The following is a 19,797-nucleotide window of genomic DNA, read 5'->3' as shown; positions in this document are numbered from 1 at the left end:
ACTGCTTCTACTAGGTTTTACTTAATTCTAAAATAATATATCTGATGATTATTAAATACTGAATTGTTCCCCAAATTTAAAAGGTTTATATTCAGTAGGATATTATTCAACATATAATCTGGCAAATATATTAAAGAAAAATATTTTTAAAAAACTTATAAGGAAATTTAAGCTAATAGTGAAGTAAAATTTTAAAACTCTAGACAATTGTAGCCATGTAAATATTCAATCTACCTGAAATTTAAAGTGTCACTATAAAATTGATGTTTGAATTTCCCAAATTTTAAACAAAATAATATATTTCAGTAAGAGAAAATACTTAGAAATGATTTACCTTTTGTTCTTGCAAAAACTGATCTGCTAACTTTTTAATATTTTCTTCATGCTGTGCTCTTAGTTCCTTGATCTGTTGCCCACACTGAAAACTAAAATGGAAACAATCATTCTTTCTTGTTACACTGACTTCCTCTCCAAGTTGTCTAGAAGTGGGCACACATTTGAAAAGGTGTGTATGGTTCAGCATGGCAATAGAAATGCAGAAAGCTAGTAGTAAGAAAAGTATCAGTTAACAAGTGACCAATAAAGCAGACTTCAGAAGGAGTGAAGTGTTCCACATCTACTATTATTTTTGTACTGCACACATTTTCTATAGCTAGCCTCATTAGCAAGAGAGAAAATGATGGCAGCAAGAGATAAAATTACTACCACCAAGAACCAGGAAAGGACAAGACTCACTAGCAAAGATTTAATAAGGATTTTCAGGAGGTATCTGTTTAAGAGTTAGTACATGCTTTCATTTTTAGCAGGCCTGGTAATCTGGAAAAGAAATTTAAAAGTTCAAATTTAAAGAGAGGAATGAAAAGAGGAAAAAGGATGAGGAAAAAAGAATGACCAGGGGAGAAATAATATGAAAGAAAAATAAAATTGTTTTTACAATGATCTAATATCTAATGAGAGAATTCTTGCCTTTGTGGACTTAAGCCTAAGCTGTATAAGTGTATTTGTAGGTATATTTAGGAACAACAAGTAACGAAGCAAGAAGAGTATAATGAGATAGTTTTATTCTAGTTTCCTCTGCTTTCTTCTTCTCTTATGACCTTCAGGTTAGTTCTACTTACTAGCTTCCCTTCCCAAAACTCAGTTTTCTTTTTTTTGTCTTTGCCTTTGATCTTCCACAAAGCCCTATTTTAGTGTGCTTATCTTGGCACAAGGATGACCCTGGCTCTCCAAGGATTTGCCAGTAGAATTCAAATATTAGTAGGTTCCACAAACAATGTAATATAGTGGTAGCACTTTCCTTCTTAAGAGGACCAGCCCATCTAAATCCATATCTTTATCACCTGTGAGATGGTCAATTAATGATGAATTCTTAGGCTATGATAACCCACAAGATAAAGAAAATTACAAAATAGCCTGTGTGGCACTCTTCTTTTGAAATGATAGTGACAACGTAGCAAAAAGGGGGACAAAGAATTCAATTATCCAAATTTAACTTATTATAAAATGCAAGATCTTTACCTAGTGACTAACATGAATATGTTACAGGGAGAAATGAAACATACCAATTCTTGATATTCTTGCTAAATATAAAACTAATACTAATTAATCAAACCAATTTGTTAAATACACTTATTAAACATCTACTATGCTAAAGGCTCTGCTATAGTTGCTGGGAATAAAAATGAAGCAATTCCTGCCTTCAAGAAACTTAAAACCAGGAGATAAAAGGAATTATAACAAAATAGAAAAAAATGGCTCTCCTAGCAAAGATGAGTTAATAAAGTGAATTTTATCTTATATTCAAGGGCAACAGGAACAATCATTTTGTAGGACATTTGATTAACTTATATTACAGTATTCACAATGAGCATGTGTAAAAAAGATTATATAGATTATTGCAACTTATACACCAACATCTGTTTAGAGGATGAAATAGAGAAATTTTTTATCAATAAAAACTTCCAAATTTAATCAACAAGTACTATAATACAAAAGTGTATATTGAGGAAAACAATGAAAATGTTTTGAAAAGATGGTTCATGAGTAAATAAGGGAAATTTAAGAGTAAATAAGGAAATCTAAAGACTCATATTCTACATAAAAGTTCCATGCCTTTATGTCATTAATACATTTTTCAAAGCCAGGAGTTGCTGAACAAGGGAAATAACAAATAATACCATAAAGATAGAAGTTGATTACATTTTGATAGACAGGATGTGTGACTGGTTACTGAAGTGGATGGCACTTCTGAATACATTATGTCATTCAGTGAACTTGATAAAGATTAAAAATCAGTGCCTAATTAGAAAAATAAATGTGAGAAAACATAGTATCTAAATAATACAACGTCTACCTGATCTATTTAAATAAATTATGAGCACAAGAAAAACCAGATGGACATCAACACAGGCTATCATGTTTAACTGTTACAAATTGACTCTCCCAAAAGGAGCTCAGAGAGTGTAAAACAAGCCTCAGCCAACACACAATCCACCTCCTTACAATTAGAATAAGATGATGGCCAAGGGCAACCTAATTCATTGGTAACATTTTGTGAAGAATATAGAGTAACATTATGAACAATGCCATTTCATCACAAGAAGCAATGGAAGAAACAAAAGTTTGCAGAAAGCTTGGCATCTAGAATGAAATTGAAAAGAAGGCAATACACAAAAATTGGAAAAATTATTCAAAAATTCTAAAATAAGTTCCTCCATAAATGACGAGAAAGTTATCATATCTGTGCAGTAACATTAAAGTAGTTCCTGTATACTAAAATAAAGAAACAGTTAAATGACTTTAGCTAGGTTTTTCTGAATTCCCTTAATGCTTGAGCATTCCTCTTTGGTTATCTCCAGTTCCTATCTTGTTTACATATAGTTTGCATGTTATCTCTTTCAAGTCTTGTGAAGTCCTTGAGAAAAGTCTTTGGCCTTTCTTTGTATCTTCTAGGATTTAGAGTATTGTCTAGCACATAGAAACTACTTTAAAAAAATGCTTACTAACTAAAGAAAACAAAGATGGAAAGAATAGCTATATTAGACCAAATATTAGATTAGATTAAGATTAGACCAAAAGAGGTCTGTGCTAGAGGCAACACAAATTTCTGTTGTAGAACAATCAATAATCAAGCTATCTGATATAGAGAAGGATGTTAAACACATGGGGAGGAAATCACAGAATTTATTATCTTTAAAGAAAGGAGACTGATAAAATATCAATAACTGCCCTCCATTTATGACTATATTCTCTTTTTTACAAAATTATTTAAAATTAATTCATACAAAAACAGAAGGCATCCTAGAACAAAGGTATGAAAAAGGACTAGAGTACTTTATAAATGACCTTATGTAGCAGGCCACATCTTCAGAGTCACACCAATGACTGAAAGGTGTAGAAAATATAAGATCCTACTAGAAATGCTCTCTTTCAAAAAGGTGTTTTTCATCCATATATCAAAATCACACAAGATTTTCTGAAAGTTGTAACAGCAAAAAATATTGTTATTAATATCAAGAAAGATAAAAGACAAATATGTTTTCCCAAAGGTATATATCACTGTCATGGAAGATGTCCAGAGCACAGTATAAGTGGAAGTGAGGTCCTCCATACATTTTTACTTGAAGATGGCACTGTACTCATTGCATCAAGCCCTAGAATAGAAATAGTTTTCAAATAGGATTTATAATCATTAAAAAGAGATTACTCTACCCACAGAGGAAAAACTAAGTGAAAAATAAAAGATTTCTGTTGTCCACACTATACTATTCAACTGGAGAAATAGTCTATAGACTGTGTGTGTGTGTGTGTGTGTGTGTGTGTGTGTGTGTGTGTGTGTGTGCGCAAATATTCACATAATATGACTAGATCTGGAAAACTGTGCTTTATGGCTTTGGCTTATGAAATAATACTGTATCTGATGAATTAAAGTTGCAGGTCATTCAAAAGTAAATGGAAATGTGCATAGTGGATGTGAGTAGTCTGGAACTCAAAATCAGTGAATATTTCTATAGGAGAAGTGGTGTAAAGGACATCATCAGAGAGAAAAATGTCTAAAGAAGTAGTGGTGTGGTTATGTAATGAGTATGAGGGATAGCTAACTGACAGCCTATAGGCTTCAATAGTAAGTATGTGATGTCACAAATTTGACAAAAGGGCCCTTAACGTGGGGTAAATCCCCTGTAAGAGATTTAAAGGAAGATATGGATGAAAGTCACATAGGACTATTCTTGTAGATGAATTGAGATATTCAGTAATGAAAGATACCCACATCAAGGGGTTCACTGATCTAAATGTAAATTTTTGTCAACTACTATTTGTTAGGTCTACTAATGGACTTTTCTGACTCATAAAGATGCATATGCTATGTTTTCTGAAGGTTTTAGAATCTAAAGGAGCTTGTCAGAGTAGAACTCTTGGGTTTATGTAATATGTAATATGACTTGTTAAGACAGAGAGAACATAAATCCTATGTGATCAGTAAGAAGGACTTCACTGTTTTACAGTGTGCTAAAATGGAAATGTGTCAAATATGAATTCCAGAAGAACAAAGTCAATGAAAGGAGAGATCTGAAGGCAGAAATAAGTAGATAAGTAGCAGAAAGAAGAGAGTAGAAGCTAAAAAGAAAAGTGTATTTAGGTTTCTAAATTAAGAAATGTGGATAAATACTTCTGTCCTCCTTACCTTTCATACTCTAATCTCTTCCCAAAGTAAGTATTATTCTTCTTGTAATCGTGAAGTTGATCCTCTTGTCGAAGGAATTCTTGACGAAGCTCAGCAAGTTGTTCTAAACCAAAAACAAATAAATATAAAATAAAATGGAAAGTTCACTCTTTTTGATCCTACAACTGAAAAATTCATCTAAATTGTAGCAGGTTTTTTTTTTCACAGTATATATGCATGAGTAATTTTTTTTTATAATATTATCCCTTGTATTCATTTTTCCAAATTATCCCCCCCTCCCTACATTCCCTCCCCCCCCCGATGACAGGCAATCCCATACATTTTACATGTGTTACAGTAAAACCTAGATACAATATATATGTGTAAATACCATTTTCTTGTTGCACATTAAGTATTAGATTCCGAAGGTATAAGTAACCTGGGTAGATAGACAGTAGTGCTAACAATTTACATTCACTTCCCAGTGTTCCATCTTTGGGTGTAGTTATTTCTGTCCATCATTGATCAACTGGAAGTGAGTTGGATCTTCTTTATGTTGAAGATATCCACTTCCATCAGAATACATCTTCATACAGCATTGAAGTGTACAGCAATCTTCTGGTTCTATTCATTCACTCAGCATCAGTTGATGTAAGTCTCTCCAAGCCTCTCTGTATTCCTCCTGCTGGTCATTTCTTACAGAACAGTAATATTCCATAACCTTCATATACCATATTTACCCAACCATTCTCCAATTGATGGGCATCCATTCAACTTGCAGTTTCTAGTGTAGCAGGTTTTTAAAACAAAAATGTTGCACATTTCCCAATTAATCTGTGCATAATTTTACAGGTGATAAATGATATCATTAAAATGGTACACTGATTCTCATATATAAATGGATAATGAAATTTATTTAAATTTTTTGTAGCTTAACTGTATTAGCTCATACTAAAATAAAGTCATATCTCATTTTATGTAAAATCAAAGATATAAATGAAAATATAGTACAAATAGTTCCTCCTTCTTCACAAATTCAATAATCTGTGATTTCATCAGCAGCTAAGTGGAATAGTAGAGACATTACAAAACCAGGAGTCTGAAAGACCCGAGTTCAAATCCTACTACATATATTTACTAGTTGTATAATTCTGGACATGTCTTTTGATACCTAAATTTCTTAAGAACCAAGCCTTAAACCAAAATCAATTTGATTTTGGCCACCTAGAGGTCCTTGGCCAAGCCTCATATGATTATTGTTTAGGTCTTGAATGACTCAAATTGAATGAAAATAGCAGTCATTTCTGCTTTGGCCAAAAATCCTGAGGGTTTTCTCCTCCCAGAGACATTCATTTATTCAGATATATTTTTTTGGGGGGAGGGCACTTGGTGAAAGAGATTCTTTTCAATTGCTCCCTAACCTTAATCACAAAATGGTACAATCTCAATCAAACTGAGACCTGTTAAAGACCTTAAAGAGGCCAATGTCTCCCATTTCATCAAGAGTCATCTCCAGTCATCTTGATCTATATCTTACTACTGGATCCTTTTGTCAGGCAAAACGAATTTATACATTGGTCATGTCCAAAAAAATACTTGTCTCATTCTGGATTCTAAATATTTCACTTCTTTATCATGGGAAAGGCAGCATGTTTCAGCATCAATATTCTAGAACTATGGTTGACCAATGCATTTGTTAAAATTCCTAATTCTTTCAGAGTTGTTTGTCTTTACTATATTGTTGTCACTGTATAAATTATTCTCTTGGCTGTGTTTATTTTATTTTGCATCTGTTCAAATAAGTCTTTCTAGGTTTTCCTGAAATTGCACCTGTTAAAATTTCTTGGAGTACAACAGTATTGTCAAATTTATACACCTTAATTTGGTCATTCTCCAACTTAAAGCATACTCTCAAATTTATATTCTTTACTATCACACAAAAGAAGCTAGATATCCTTAAAGTTTATTTTACTTAGAACTAATATTTTCTTTAATCTCCTCTCTCTTCTTTTTCCTTTCTCTTCTACTTCCTGACTGAATATTTTTGTACCTCTAACTCCATGTTTGTATGTTATTTTGTCCTCCTTTAGCCAGATGAGATGAGTATCAACTATTCTTCCTCCCCACATCTCTTCTTTTTCATTGAATGTAGAGGTTTACTTGTACACCTTGAATATGTGAGATAAATTTCCCTAACTTTCCTTCCCCTCCCAACATATTCCCCTTTCCTTCTATTTCTATCCTTTTCTTAAGATAAATAAGATATAACAGAACCGCTTCCAGGACTTCTAATTGGACTCCTTCTGTGATCCTGGATAATAAGGGTCAGAGAAGACACATTATCATTTCTTCATATTTGAATATATGCAATATATACTTATTTGATCCTTTTTCACTGTTCACTTGTGATTATCTTTTTATGTTTATGTTTATATTAGCTCATGTGTTTGAACTTCAAAGTTTCTCTCTACCTCTGTCTGGCCTTTTTATCAGCAATGCTTGGAAGTCTTCTATTTATTAAAGATCCATTTTTTTCCCTCTGTAGCATTATACTTAGTTTTTATGGGCAAGTTATTCATGGATGTAAGCCTACATCATTTGCCCCCCTCTGGAATATAATATTTTAAGCAAAATCAAATGTGATCCTTACTGTGACTCCTTAGTACTTGAATTTTCTGTATTACTAATTATTTTTTTCTTTGGTCTCAAATCTCTGGATTTTCACATAATGTTCCTGGAGGTTCATTTGGGATTCCTGTCAGGAGATGATCAGTGGATTCCATTTCCACATTGCTTTTTGGTTCTAAAAGACCTGAGCTTATTCAAAAGTAAAAAAAAAAAGGTATACAGTTTTACAGCTTTTGGGGTATAGTTCCAAATAGTTCTTCAGCATGTTGGACAACTTCACCAATAGTATATTAGTTTCGCAATTTTTCCAAATCACCTCCAACATGTGTTATTTTCCTTTTCTGTCATGTAAGTCAATCAATAAGTGTGAGGTGGTACTTCAGAGTTGTTTTTGTTTTTTTGCATTTCTCTAATACAAAGGAAATTAGAACATTCCATTCTAATTTTCAAGGAGCTTGTTACTTGAGTAAGGTTCTGAACCTCTTGTGTCAGGCTGTTACTTCCCTTTGTAATTCTTTCTTCTATTTTCTTTTATCCCTCCAATTTTTCTTCTGGTGCTTTCATTTCATTGATAAAAATTTGTTCTTAAAATTCCTTCTTCACTCCTTCCAAAAGTTCTAGTTGAATTTATGCACAAACATTATTTTTTCTCTAAGGCTTTACCTGTAGATATTTTGGAATTATTCTTTTCTGAATTTGTGTCTTGAGTGTCTTGTCACTTTAATAGCTTTTTATAGTGGCATCTTTGCTGATGGCAAAGCTGGACTCTGTGTGCTTCTGAAAGGAAGGTCTGAGCCAGTTCAATTCTGTTTTCTTAGGACACTGAATATAGTGTCATTCAACTGAGGGACAACTCAGGATGGGGACTTGAAGTTTTCAATACTCCCAAAATGGACTGATAACAGGGCAAAATCTGATTGCTATGTTCCTGGACTGTTTTGCAAGTTTCTGACCTGGGTTTGAATCTGAACAAGAGACTGTTGTTGAACTAAGCTCCTATCATCCAGCTGTGAAGCCTTGCTGGTTCTGAGTGACATGACTATAATCTTCCCTTTGATTTAGATTCCTGACCAGATTATTATTATGCTGTCACAATGGCTAGAATCTAGAACTGAGATACATCTTTCCATGACTCAAGTCTGAGTTGATTCTGCTTGCTTCTGACTTTGATTTTCTCTTGGCACACTGCCAGAGCCTATAACCTATTGTTCTCCTGGAATATTACCTCTACACAGAGGTCCCTTTCTAAGTATATCCAGATTTATAGACCTGGAAAGTGACTGACAAAGTTTAGAGTTGACATTAGTTCCCATACTCTAAAAAGGGTTGGAGTGAGCCAATATGGGTCTGGAACTTTATCTTGGCCTGAAGTGTTGTGTACAGTGTGCTCCCAGTGAAATTCTTTCCCTAGTGTCTACAGACCTCTTTTTCTGTTTCCCTATAGTGACCTGAGTCAGGAAGATCTGGATTTTAGTTCTGCTTTGGACACATCCTGGCTATGATAAGTGAAAGTAAGAGGGGGATGAAGTTGAAATTACTCTACTTCATTTTACCCCTAATACCTTAATTGGGTAAGAAGACATCTCAAATGACCAATAAATTAAAAGACCATGGACAAAGTGAAAAAAAAAAGTCTCATGGAGTACCATATTTTGACAAAGCAAATTAAACTGAGACGAGAGAATTGTAAGCATGTGGCTTTCCAACACATCCTTGAGAAGGAACTGCCTCAGAAAGTAAGAGGCCTTAGCTTTGGCCTTGGCCAAATCTTTGCCCTTTTTCTCTCCAACTTTGACTGAAGAAGGACTTTGCCAGCTTTAAAGAGTCTGAAGCCATTTTCCTTACCAACTTCCAATTCCTCTGAAAGGAAAGTTTAGGGTGAGTGATCCTGTTGCTATCTTTTGGAGGAATGGGTGTTTTATTATTCTAAGACCTCAGACCTGGGAATCTACAAGCTTTCAGTATTCCCAACATGGTCTGATCTAGGTTTGTCTGATTGTTGCCATCCCAGTCTTGGCTCTGCAATTTTATAACTTGGGTTTGAATTTGAGCAAAAGTAGACTGTTTTCTGGACCTTTAGCTCCAATCAAGTAGCTGAAAAACTTTGCTAAATCAGAATTGCAGAACTGTAGATTCAACTTTGGACTGGGATTCTTGGATTCTTGCCCTGGTTATTTCTCTGCAGGCTGGGGTTTATTCTAAAAATGAAACCCTACTCTGTGCCTGGGCTCTGTGCTATTTCTGCCAGCTTCTGAATCTCTCCATTTAGAATATCAATCTTGCATAGATTACCTTATCAGTCTGCCATGGATCTGAGACCTGAAACTGGGCAGCGACAACAAAGCTGTTAATTTGTATTTGTCTCCATCATAGTTCTCCAGTGTAGATCTGCGACTTCCTTTTTAGCTAATGTACAGTCTGTTTCTCAGTGCTAGGGTGCTCCACATGTGGTGTATTTCTGGCCCAACCCTATCTCCAGTGTCAGCAGATATCCTTTTCTATCTCCTTAGGCTGAGCTGGGCTAGATAAGTGACTCACTGTAATTTTTTCTGGATTTCTCTATTAGGATTTGGTCTGGCACATTTTTTAGATCTGTTTGGAGGAATTTTTGTGAAGGAGGTCTGGGATGTACTAATTCCTACCACTTCACTATCTTGGCTATACCTCAATTTAGTATTTTTTTTTTTATTTTGCTGGAAGCTCTGGACTTTTTTCCTTTGGAGGTTTCTCAGGACATGACCAAAAGATTCTTTCTATTTCTACTTTGCCCTCTTGTTCTAAGCGATGTGAGCAGCTTTCTTTTATGACTTCTTGAAATGTGGTGTGTAGGTTCTTCTTTTGGTCATGGATTTTGGATAGCTCCATGATTCTCAAATTACCTAGCTGATTTCTACTTTAGTTATTTTTGCTGTGAGATACCTGACATATTCATCTATTTTTCCCTGTCTTTTGACTACATCTGTAATTATTATATATTACTTTTCTTTTATAATTTATTATTGCTGGTTTTTATAAGTACAAAGGCTAACAAGCCTTGTGGACCCTTCTGAGATTTGTGAAATACTATTTGTGAAATAGTGAGGATAGGGAAAAAGCACTGAATTTAGAGTACTATATCAGGGTTCAAATGCCAGCTCTACCTCTTACTAACTGTATGTCTAGGGATCAATTACTTTACCTCCTTGGAACAGTTTCCTCATGTTAAAATGAGAGAATTAAAAGAGATAACCTGAGTACTCCTTCTAGTTCTGAACCCTTGAACCCTAGACCCAGTGCAGAAACAAAAGGAGATAAAATTCAATTTCTGACTTCAAACTTCTGACTTTATTCTGGAAGGATAGATATGTATATGGCTAGGTAAAGTGAAACAAACTACATTTTAAAATAAGATTCAGGCATCACCTAGGAGATGGCCTCCAATATAAACTATACCAAAGAATGAAAACATTCCAGACCTAGAGTATGCCATGTGCAAAAGCATGGAGACAGATGATGAATGTTGTAAAAGGAAAACATCCAGTTTGGCTTATTCAATGATTGGCAAACTTTCTCTTTTTCTACTCCAAATCCCTTTCTAAAAAAAAGTTCCTTCCATTCTCCTGATCAGAGAAAAAGAAAAAATCTTTGTACCAAATATTTCTGATGTGAGTTTTATGCTCAAATTATATAGAAAACTAACATAACAACACCACCAAGAGACATTCCCCAATAGAAAAGTAGTGAAAGGATTTGAAAAACAAGTGCTCATGAAAAATACAAAAAGGATGCTCCAAATCACTAATAATGAGAGAAATGTAAATTAATACAACTCTGAAGGTTTATAAAACTCAGAAAACTGGGGGGGGGGGAAATTACAGAAGATTCAAAATGTCACTATTTCTTTCTGGAAAGAAAAGCATAAAAACATCCTGTAACAGAGTTATGAATTGGTCTGACAATACTGTAAAGCAGTTTACAATTATATTTTAAAAGTGACTACGATCTTCATTTCCTTTAACACTAAATTAAGACCACTTACACCAGCAATCTCAATGGGGGTTTCCTGAGCTTGGGGAACTTAAAAATAAAGAAACTTGATCAATTCTCTTACCATTTCAGTTCTTTTATTTGGTGGCAAATATCTTTGAAAATAAGTGATTGTATGGTAACCCAAATATCTTTATTAGGTAGTGGGAAAAGAAACTCACATACAAAACTTTTATACCCAGAATATATATTTTTTCCAGACAGTAGGAAATAGGTCTAAGGTATTGAAAGCTTCCAAATCTGTATCCAGATTGGGGCGCTGAGGAAGTTTGAATGGATTGTGGAGTACCTGAACTAAAAAAAAGTACTTACACTAATGAAACCATTAACTATTGACATAATGATATAATATTTGAGTAAAATAAAAGGTACACCTGCCCAAATCATAAAAGTTAGATCAGAGTGGCCTAGTTAATAAAGCCCAGGAACAGGTCATTCAGCTCAGTCTAAAAAGCCTCTGATATATTCTAGTTTAAAACAACATTTAGAAACACATTTTAGGATACTGTAAAGTAGGAATGATATAGCTATATTTAGTTCTAAGACATTATGCACAAGGGTTTTGCCATTTATGTTTGTATGTGGATCTGATGGTTTTATTTTTCTTATTTAACCCACTACTTCTTGGATCTTAGTTTTAGACATTTAGTACCCATTTATTTATACTAAGTCCATAGTGAAATTTCTTACCCTTTAAACGATGTATGTCTGCCATCTGATATGATATGTTGTTCTGTAATTTTACCTGAAAAGAAAAAATTTATTTTGTTTTTACCAAATAAAACATAGCTATTCATATTTACCATGGGCTTAATAATAAAAAGCAGAGCAGAAAAAGTTTTGATTTTATAATTGCACAAATTTATTTTCTGTTTACATATAAAATATTCCATTCCATCAAGTGTATAGCATACACTACAACATACATTTTAAAAAAACACGAAATTTGTAATGAGTACTGCTCAATAACTTTTTAAAAGCCCAATGAGAGGGTATACTTCGCAACTCCAAATCATGATAGGAAAGATTAATTTTGAAAGGAATTTGTATTATAATAAGATGGCACAGAGATATATTTAAAGTATCTAAAAGCAAACTAAGAATATTTAATATGAATTATGTTTTATTATTAATTATTAGTAATCCTTAGGTTATTTTAATGTGTTCTTTTTGATGAACCAATTAATTTAGAAATGTAAATGAAGATCTAAGTAAACATAATACCAATTCATAAGTAATAATAATATATAACCCATGGCTCTAAGCCTTCCAAGTTTACAAGAATTGGGTATCCTCCTGGAGACCAAACCTTTAAAAAATGATTTTCTTTCTGGAATATTGCTTCCATTCAAAGTTACTCCAGAAAAACTTCCTAGTATACTCACGATGTAGTTAATTTCTGGGTTTCTCTGACTGTGAATAAAAAGGGTTCATCATCAATTCATATATATATATATATATATATGTATATGTATATATATAAATATACATATATACATGTTTTATATATACATACACACATATATAAATAAGTACATACATATATATGTATGTATGCAAGTAGAGTGCAGTTTTTGTTTCACCCATTAAAATGAAGATGCAAAAGACTAATAGAAGCTCACAGTTTTAAAAAGCACACAAAATGCTCAACTCTGAGAGGGTTCCTGAAGAAATAAATGGAAAAAGAAAATGTACCTACTTAGTTCAAGTTAGAAAATTCTAGGATTAGACCTTTGGTGGAAAGTGTTTTCTTTTTTTTTATTACTATATCTTTTTATTTATAAGATATATGCATGGGAAATTTTTCAGCATTGACAATTGCAAGACCTTTTGTTCCAATTTTTCCCCTCCTTCCCTCCTCCTCCCACCCCCTCCCCCGGATGGCAGATAGACTAATACATGTTAAATATGTTAAAGTATATGTTAAATACAATATATGTATACATGTCCATACAATTATTTTGCTGTACAAAAAGAATCGGACTTTGAAGTAGTGTACAATTAACTTGTGAAGGAAATAAAAAAAGCAGGTGGACAAAAATAGAGGGATTGGGAATTCTATGTAGTGGTTCATACTCATTTCCCAGAGTTCTTTCACTGGGTGTAGCTGGTTCTATTCATTACCACTCTATTGGAACTGATTTGGTTCATCACATTGTAGAAGAGGGCCACGTCCATCAGAATTGGTCATCATATAGTATTGTTGCTGAAGTATATAATGATCTCCTAGTCCTGCTCATTTCACTCAGCATCAATTCATATAGGTCTCTCCAGGCCTTTCTGAAATCATCCTGCTGGTCATTTCCTACAGAACAATAATATTCCATAACATTCATATACCACGATTTATTCAGCCATTCTCCAATTGATGGGCATCTACTCAGCTTCCAGTTTCTGGCCACTACAAAGAGGACTGCCACAAACATTCTTGCACATACAGGTCCAGAAAGGATTTTCCTAATGAAACATGTTCCTCGGGTTAATGAAAAGGATCATCTACATACTTCTTGAGTAGTGTCCTATTTAAAGAGCAAGGCCAATATATATAATGTATGTCCAGGAAAAAAAGGATTGTTTTCAACAGTCCCCAAAGCATATTTACCTTTACTAGGGATTTAAACCACATGATGATACTAGGAGTTTTGAGTTTTCTGGGACTTAACTGGGTTGTCAAAGGTCCATATCAAGTTTGTGTAGAAGCACATGCAAATCTACCATGTACTTCTACAGGAATCCTACTAATGCCCCAGGAATTGTTTTCTTTTTTTGCTATACATGTACACTTAGGTGTTCAGAATATAAGTAAGCACATGTAACATCAGAAATTTCCTATTTTCTTAATAATGTTCTAGTGGGCATGTCAGTTCCATGATAAGATACCTCTTAGATGTCTCCAAAGGTATCTCTCAAAATCTTGTTGGAGATTTATGTATGTATTATTGGAGATAATTGAAGAATTCATCACAAAAATGATTCCCCTGCTCAATCTTCCTTACTAAAAGGAAGTAAGTTAATAACAATTAACATGTGCACAGAATTTCATAAAATGTTTTACATAAACCATCTCATTTGACCCTCACAACAACCATGAAGTACATAGTGTATTTCCCTGGTTTTATATCTAAGGATTAAGGTACAAAAAGGTTAACTGACTTGTACCAGGTTATAAAGCTAAGAAGTAGCAGAACCAAAATTGGAAACTAGAGCCTTTGAATCCAAACAAAGTGTTCTTTCCAATATATTACAGCTGGCTCTCTAAGAATAATTGTCTAATTTATTTCCTTAAATTCAGATGCTTCATAGTATAAGGGACATAGGTTCACAGATTTAGAACTGGAAAAACTCCAGAGATCTTCTAACCCAAATCCCTCATTTTTACAGATGAAGAAGCTGAGATGTAGGAATGTCCAATGTCACAAAGGAAGTAAGCAAAAGAGACAAGATTTAAACACAAATCTCCTAAGTCCAGACTTGGGTTTTGTTTTTGTTTTTTTCTTTGTGTACTGATTAGTCTTAAAAGTCCAAGGCCTCTTTACAGAAAAGAGACCAATAAAAAGATATTAAACTAACTATTAAGTTTCAGGCATGAAGGTGATCTCAGGGAAGCCAATCATCCCCAACTACAATTTCTTACCATTTCAAGAAATGAAGCAGGTAGCTTTACTCTCTAAAACAGGTAGATTCACAGTGATCAAAAGTCAGACTCGCCTGAACAGATTAAGTAAGGAGGAAACGGTAAAAAAAATATTTTATAGCTATATCATATCTAATTCATTCAATTATGAATGAATAGCACCTACTATGTATAAGGTAATATGACTGAGCAGCAAATGAGGACACATTTGAATAAAGACAGTTCCCTGCATGCAAGGAGTTGACAATGTTTACAATCTAGTAGGAGAAAGATACCACTATGTACATAATTACAACACTAGTAATATGTGATGAATATCATGGACATTACTAAAAAAAAGTTTGGCATTTTAGTTGAGACAGGAATAGGTAAGATTTCAATAAGTGGATATATGGAAGAGAAATAAGGCATTCCAGGCAGTAAGATACGGCATTCCAAGCAGAGCACTGATATAGGAAAACCAGCAGAATGCAATGTACAAATGACATATAAAAGATGGCAATTTGAATAAAATAAAGAGTAGTTATGGGGAAATAGTGAAAAAGAAAATAGAAGGTAGACTGGAATTAGACTAGAACTTTGAGTGACAGGGATCTGGATGCTTTTCTGTAGAGTAATGAAAATATCTGAGCAGAAGTCTATGAAACAGTATTTTAGGCAAGTTATTTGGTGGTAATATACTGTACATATATCCGCTCAATCTCATTTGCTCCTCATAGATTTTTCAATTAAAAAGGCATTTATATGTTATACATTCTTTCTTTTAACATGGTTTTCAAAAGCTCTACATACCAATTACTTATAAACTTAATACATAAAAAATCAGTTTTCCTTTTATCTGTTTCACTCACTTTTATATAACACATTTTACTCTGACATTTTTCAAGTATACATATATACAACATATGTACATATGTTCAAAGGTTTAAGCATTTCTGCTATCCAATAGTCTTTGTAATACTGATTCTCTCATGTTTTTTCCCTTTCCTTTTAATAAAATGCTGTAAGCTTTTTCTGTAGCTTGTCTCTTCTGTTCTCACAATCATTTTAAAAATGTCCCGCTTAGATGAATTCCAAGACTAAATATTGCTGTGTTTCCTTTTCTCTATACTCTTTTCTTGGACATGTACTGTCTTTTCTATCATTTCAAAGAGGAATTTGTTACGTATACACTTCTTGTATTTCTGTTTTGTCCTAGTTCTGTTATCTGCAGTCTAATGATGTTTTCATCCTCAAATGTATTGATTTCCATTTTATAAGCAACTCCCCCATAATATTTCTTTTTAAACTATTCTTGCTTTCCTTTGTATTCTTGGATTTGATATTTCCCTCTGCTGTTTTCTTCATAGGTTAATTTACAATACTAACTGCTCAATGCTCTTCTCCTAAGACAATAGTTGAAATATTTTCTAATGCCATCCTTCTTATCAGGTACAGAAAAGACACTACATCCTTGAAGGAATATTTTACTTTCAAATTTCTTTTAGGGAATACACACATTTTCAAATCTGGTTTCTCCAATTCACAATCATACTTATAAACCTTCCAAACCAGAGGACATATTTTGGACATCTATCATATATATTAAATTTTTCACCCTTACTTCTGTAAAGTCAACTACACTAATACATTTTTTTGGTGGAACTACAAAGAGGTCCAAGTATTCTGGGAAGCAATTTTAAATTATACAAAGAGAATAATTTAAACATCCAAACTCTCTGATCCAGAAATTCTACAGCTAGACGTATACTCCAAGAAAGTCAACAACAAAAAGAAAGGTATCATATAAACCAAAATGTTTATAGTAGCACTTTTTGCCCAGCAAAGTAAATGCCCATTAATTAGGGAATGGCTAAACAAATTATGGTACATCAATGTAATGGAATATTATTGTGGTATTTAAAGTAAAATCTGAAGATATGATGAAGCATGAGAAAATTTATATTGACTGATGCAGAGTACAAAAAACAGAATCAGGAAATAAAAGATATTACTATACAATATAAATTGAAAGAAAACTGTAACCCAGTTTATAACCCAAACTAAATGTTGTGAAATGACAATGTGGCCTAAAGAGGAGATATGAAAAGCCACCTCCTCTCCCTCTCTACCTTTGCAGAGTGAAGGACTGTAAGAGTGAAACAATATATGTAATGTTAAATATTTTTGATATATATTGGTTAGTTTAATAAAGTAGTTCCCCCCTTTCATTTATTCTTTGTTATAAATAATTGCTCTGGAAGAGGGAGGAGAAAATTTTCATTGGGAAATGTAGATGATATAAGGGCAAGAGAGCAATAAAATTTTTTTTAAAAATCCTACACCATTTGGGATGAGATACTAACCACCTTTTTAGAGCACTTTGCTATGTCCTTCATGTGAGAAACTGCATTCTTCAGTTCTTCTAACATAAAAATTATGGCTTGACTTACCTTATAACTATATAGACTCACTTCTCTTTCTTCATTTTTTGCTAATTCTAAGATGCTTCTCCTTTAAAGCTTTATAATTCTAATTAGTCCTTCAAAGTTTCCTTTGAATTCTCTTTTTCCCCCTTCTACTCCCTTATCCTTGTCTTTATCTTTTTACTTATATTAGATTCTATTACTTCCCTTCTGCTTCTTCAGGGCTTTGGATTCTAGACATAATGAACCAGTAATTTTTGTTTTTTCCCTCCATTTATTTTTTTAGGGTGCTTTCTCTTTTCCCATCTTTCATTTTCTGTGATCTTAGTCCAGATCCATTCCTTCTGAAGCACATATTCCCTGTTTCTTTTTAGTGACAAGCTATCTTTTTACTATTTTTATTTTGCTTCTAGCACCTCTTATAAACCACAAATTACTTTCTGACTTTTCTTTTTCTTTGGCACTACATATGGAAACCTGTCTTCTTTATTTTCCTACAGCTTCCTGACACCCCATCTTATTGTCCTTAAGAGGCTTCCCTTCATATGGACATCCATTGCAAGTTCTGTTTCATTTTCCTCTTCATTGCTGAGTTGGTTGCATAAATGTTTTTTCATAAATATGTCCAGGAAAAACCACAAAGGTTACTTGCAATTCTCTTTTTATAAGCATTGTAGGGTCTCCTTCATCTGAAAAATTAGGATGATTTTGTGAACTGCATTTTTGTCTTTGATTAATGTTGCTACATTCAATTAAATTCAATACTAAAAGGAATGACTAAAAAGAATTTATAATCTCTTGGAGGGAACAACTATACCTAAGTAAGCAAATACAGACTCCTTTATGCAAGAAGAAAACCCTAATAGCAAAGAAATCAAAGAAGATTCCATAAAGGGGTACTAACTGAGCTGATCATTGAAGGAAGGATTCTAAAAGATGAAGGTGAGATACTGTGTTCAAGGCATGGCATGTCCTACATGAAAGCATGGAGGTAAGAGATGAAATGTTAAATAGAGGAACAATCAGTTGATTAAGTTTGATTCTAACACAGTAGACTGCAGGAAAGTGTTAGGTTCTTATCCTGACAAGGACTTATTCTGAGCCCTTCAGAGGAGCTAGACTGCACCATCGCAGGAAAGGAAGCAGAATGAAATAAAACTGGTAGAAAGAAAGGTAGGTTGGAGCAGATCATAGAAGACTTTAAATACCAGGTAAGGAGTTTTCACTTTATTCTAGGGCTTTGCTGAGCCACTAAAGTTTGTTCTTGGAAGTTTTGTGAAAAATGGATTGGAGAGAAAGAGCCCAGAAGCAGAAACACCAATGTGGTCATTTGTCCTTGTTTGTGAAGAGGATCAATGACATTATGATGTGATGGGTGATATCTTGACTTGCAAGTAAACTAGATTAAATGAGGCAGAGCTACATGAATTTATCAGTGTTACTCTGTCTTCCAGAGTATTAACAGAACAGTGTACTCCCTAAGTCTCTGCAAAATGAGGAGGCTGAATTATGATTTCCAAGGTTTCTTCAAGTTCTGGAGCCATATTCCTATGTTGTGGAGAAAAAATTAATGAGACTTGGCAACTGACTGAAGATGAAGCATGAGTAAAAAAGGAGAAGCAAGATTTTGGATTTCCTTCACGGGCTCAACGTACACTATTTCAAAGTCCGATTCTTTTTGTACAGCAAAACAACTGTTTGGTCATGTATATATATTGTATTTAATTTACACTCTAACATATTTAACATGTATTGGTCCTGCCATCGGGGGGGGGGGAGGAGGGGGAAAATTGGAACAAAGGGTTTGGCAACTGTCAATGTTGTAAAATTACCCATGCATATATCTGGTAAATAAAAACTAATAAATAAAAGAATCTTAAAAACTTGAAGAAGAAAAAAAAAAGGAGAAGTAAGGATGACTGAGCTTATGAACCTGGGTGACTGAGAAACAGTGATCCCCTCAGAGAGGAAGGTCCCAGGAAAGAGATTTATTTTTCAGTTTAATGCTCGCCTGTCAGATTCACTCACTGGATAATGTCCACTTTCTCAGCAAAGAAGGTCAAATGATCTGCTCTAAGTATGAGGGGATCAGGGTCTGATTTGAGATTGAGATGTGAAAAGTTCTAGAACAGTCACTGTGGGGAGGAAGGCAGTCAAGAAAGATAGACAGAGGGTTTACTGGACAGCAGTCAGGGTTCAGCAAAGCTATTCACCACACATTTTAAAAAATCACATTCCTCTCTGAATATAGCATTCTGTTCTGTGGTATACCTTGTTTTATAAAAGGAATATCTTATTAAAATTTTTTAAAAGGAAAAAAGAGGAGTTCCAGTAAAACACATCAATCATGTCTAATAGTATATGTAATATTCCATACCCATAGTCGTCCTCTGTAAAAAGAAGACAGAATTCCATATCTTTATTAAATCAATTTGACTTCA

The 19,797-nt window shown here is 33.7% G+C and overlaps 1 protein-coding gene across 4 annotated transcripts in view; it reads right to left on the bottom strand.

The window, feature by feature from the left end:
• GOLM2 (golgi membrane protein 2) overlaps nt 1–19,797 on the bottom strand; it is an 83,556-nt gene that overhangs the window by 51,475 nt on the left and 12,284 nt on the right. For all 4 annotated transcript variants that reach the window (XM_074289503.1, XM_074289505.1, XM_074289504.1 and 1 more), the window contains exons 2-4: nt 12,008–12,062; nt 4,685–4,787; nt 335–425 (exon numbers count right to left, since the gene is read on the bottom strand). In XM_074289503.1, coding sequence (XP_074145604.1) covers nt 335–425; nt 4,685–4,787; nt 12,008–12,062 — 249 coding nt within the window. The remainder of the gene's footprint in view (nt 1–334; nt 426–4,684; nt 4,788–12,007; nt 12,063–19,797) is intronic.

This window comes from Sminthopsis crassicaudata, chromosome 2 (assembly GCF_048593235.1).
Source record: "Sminthopsis crassicaudata isolate SCR6 chromosome 2, ASM4859323v1, whole genome shotgun sequence".
Lineage (NCBI taxonomy): Eukaryota > Metazoa > Chordata > Mammalia > Dasyuromorphia > Dasyuridae > Sminthopsis > Sminthopsis crassicaudata.
This window is presented reverse-complemented; position numbering and strand designations above follow the sequence as displayed.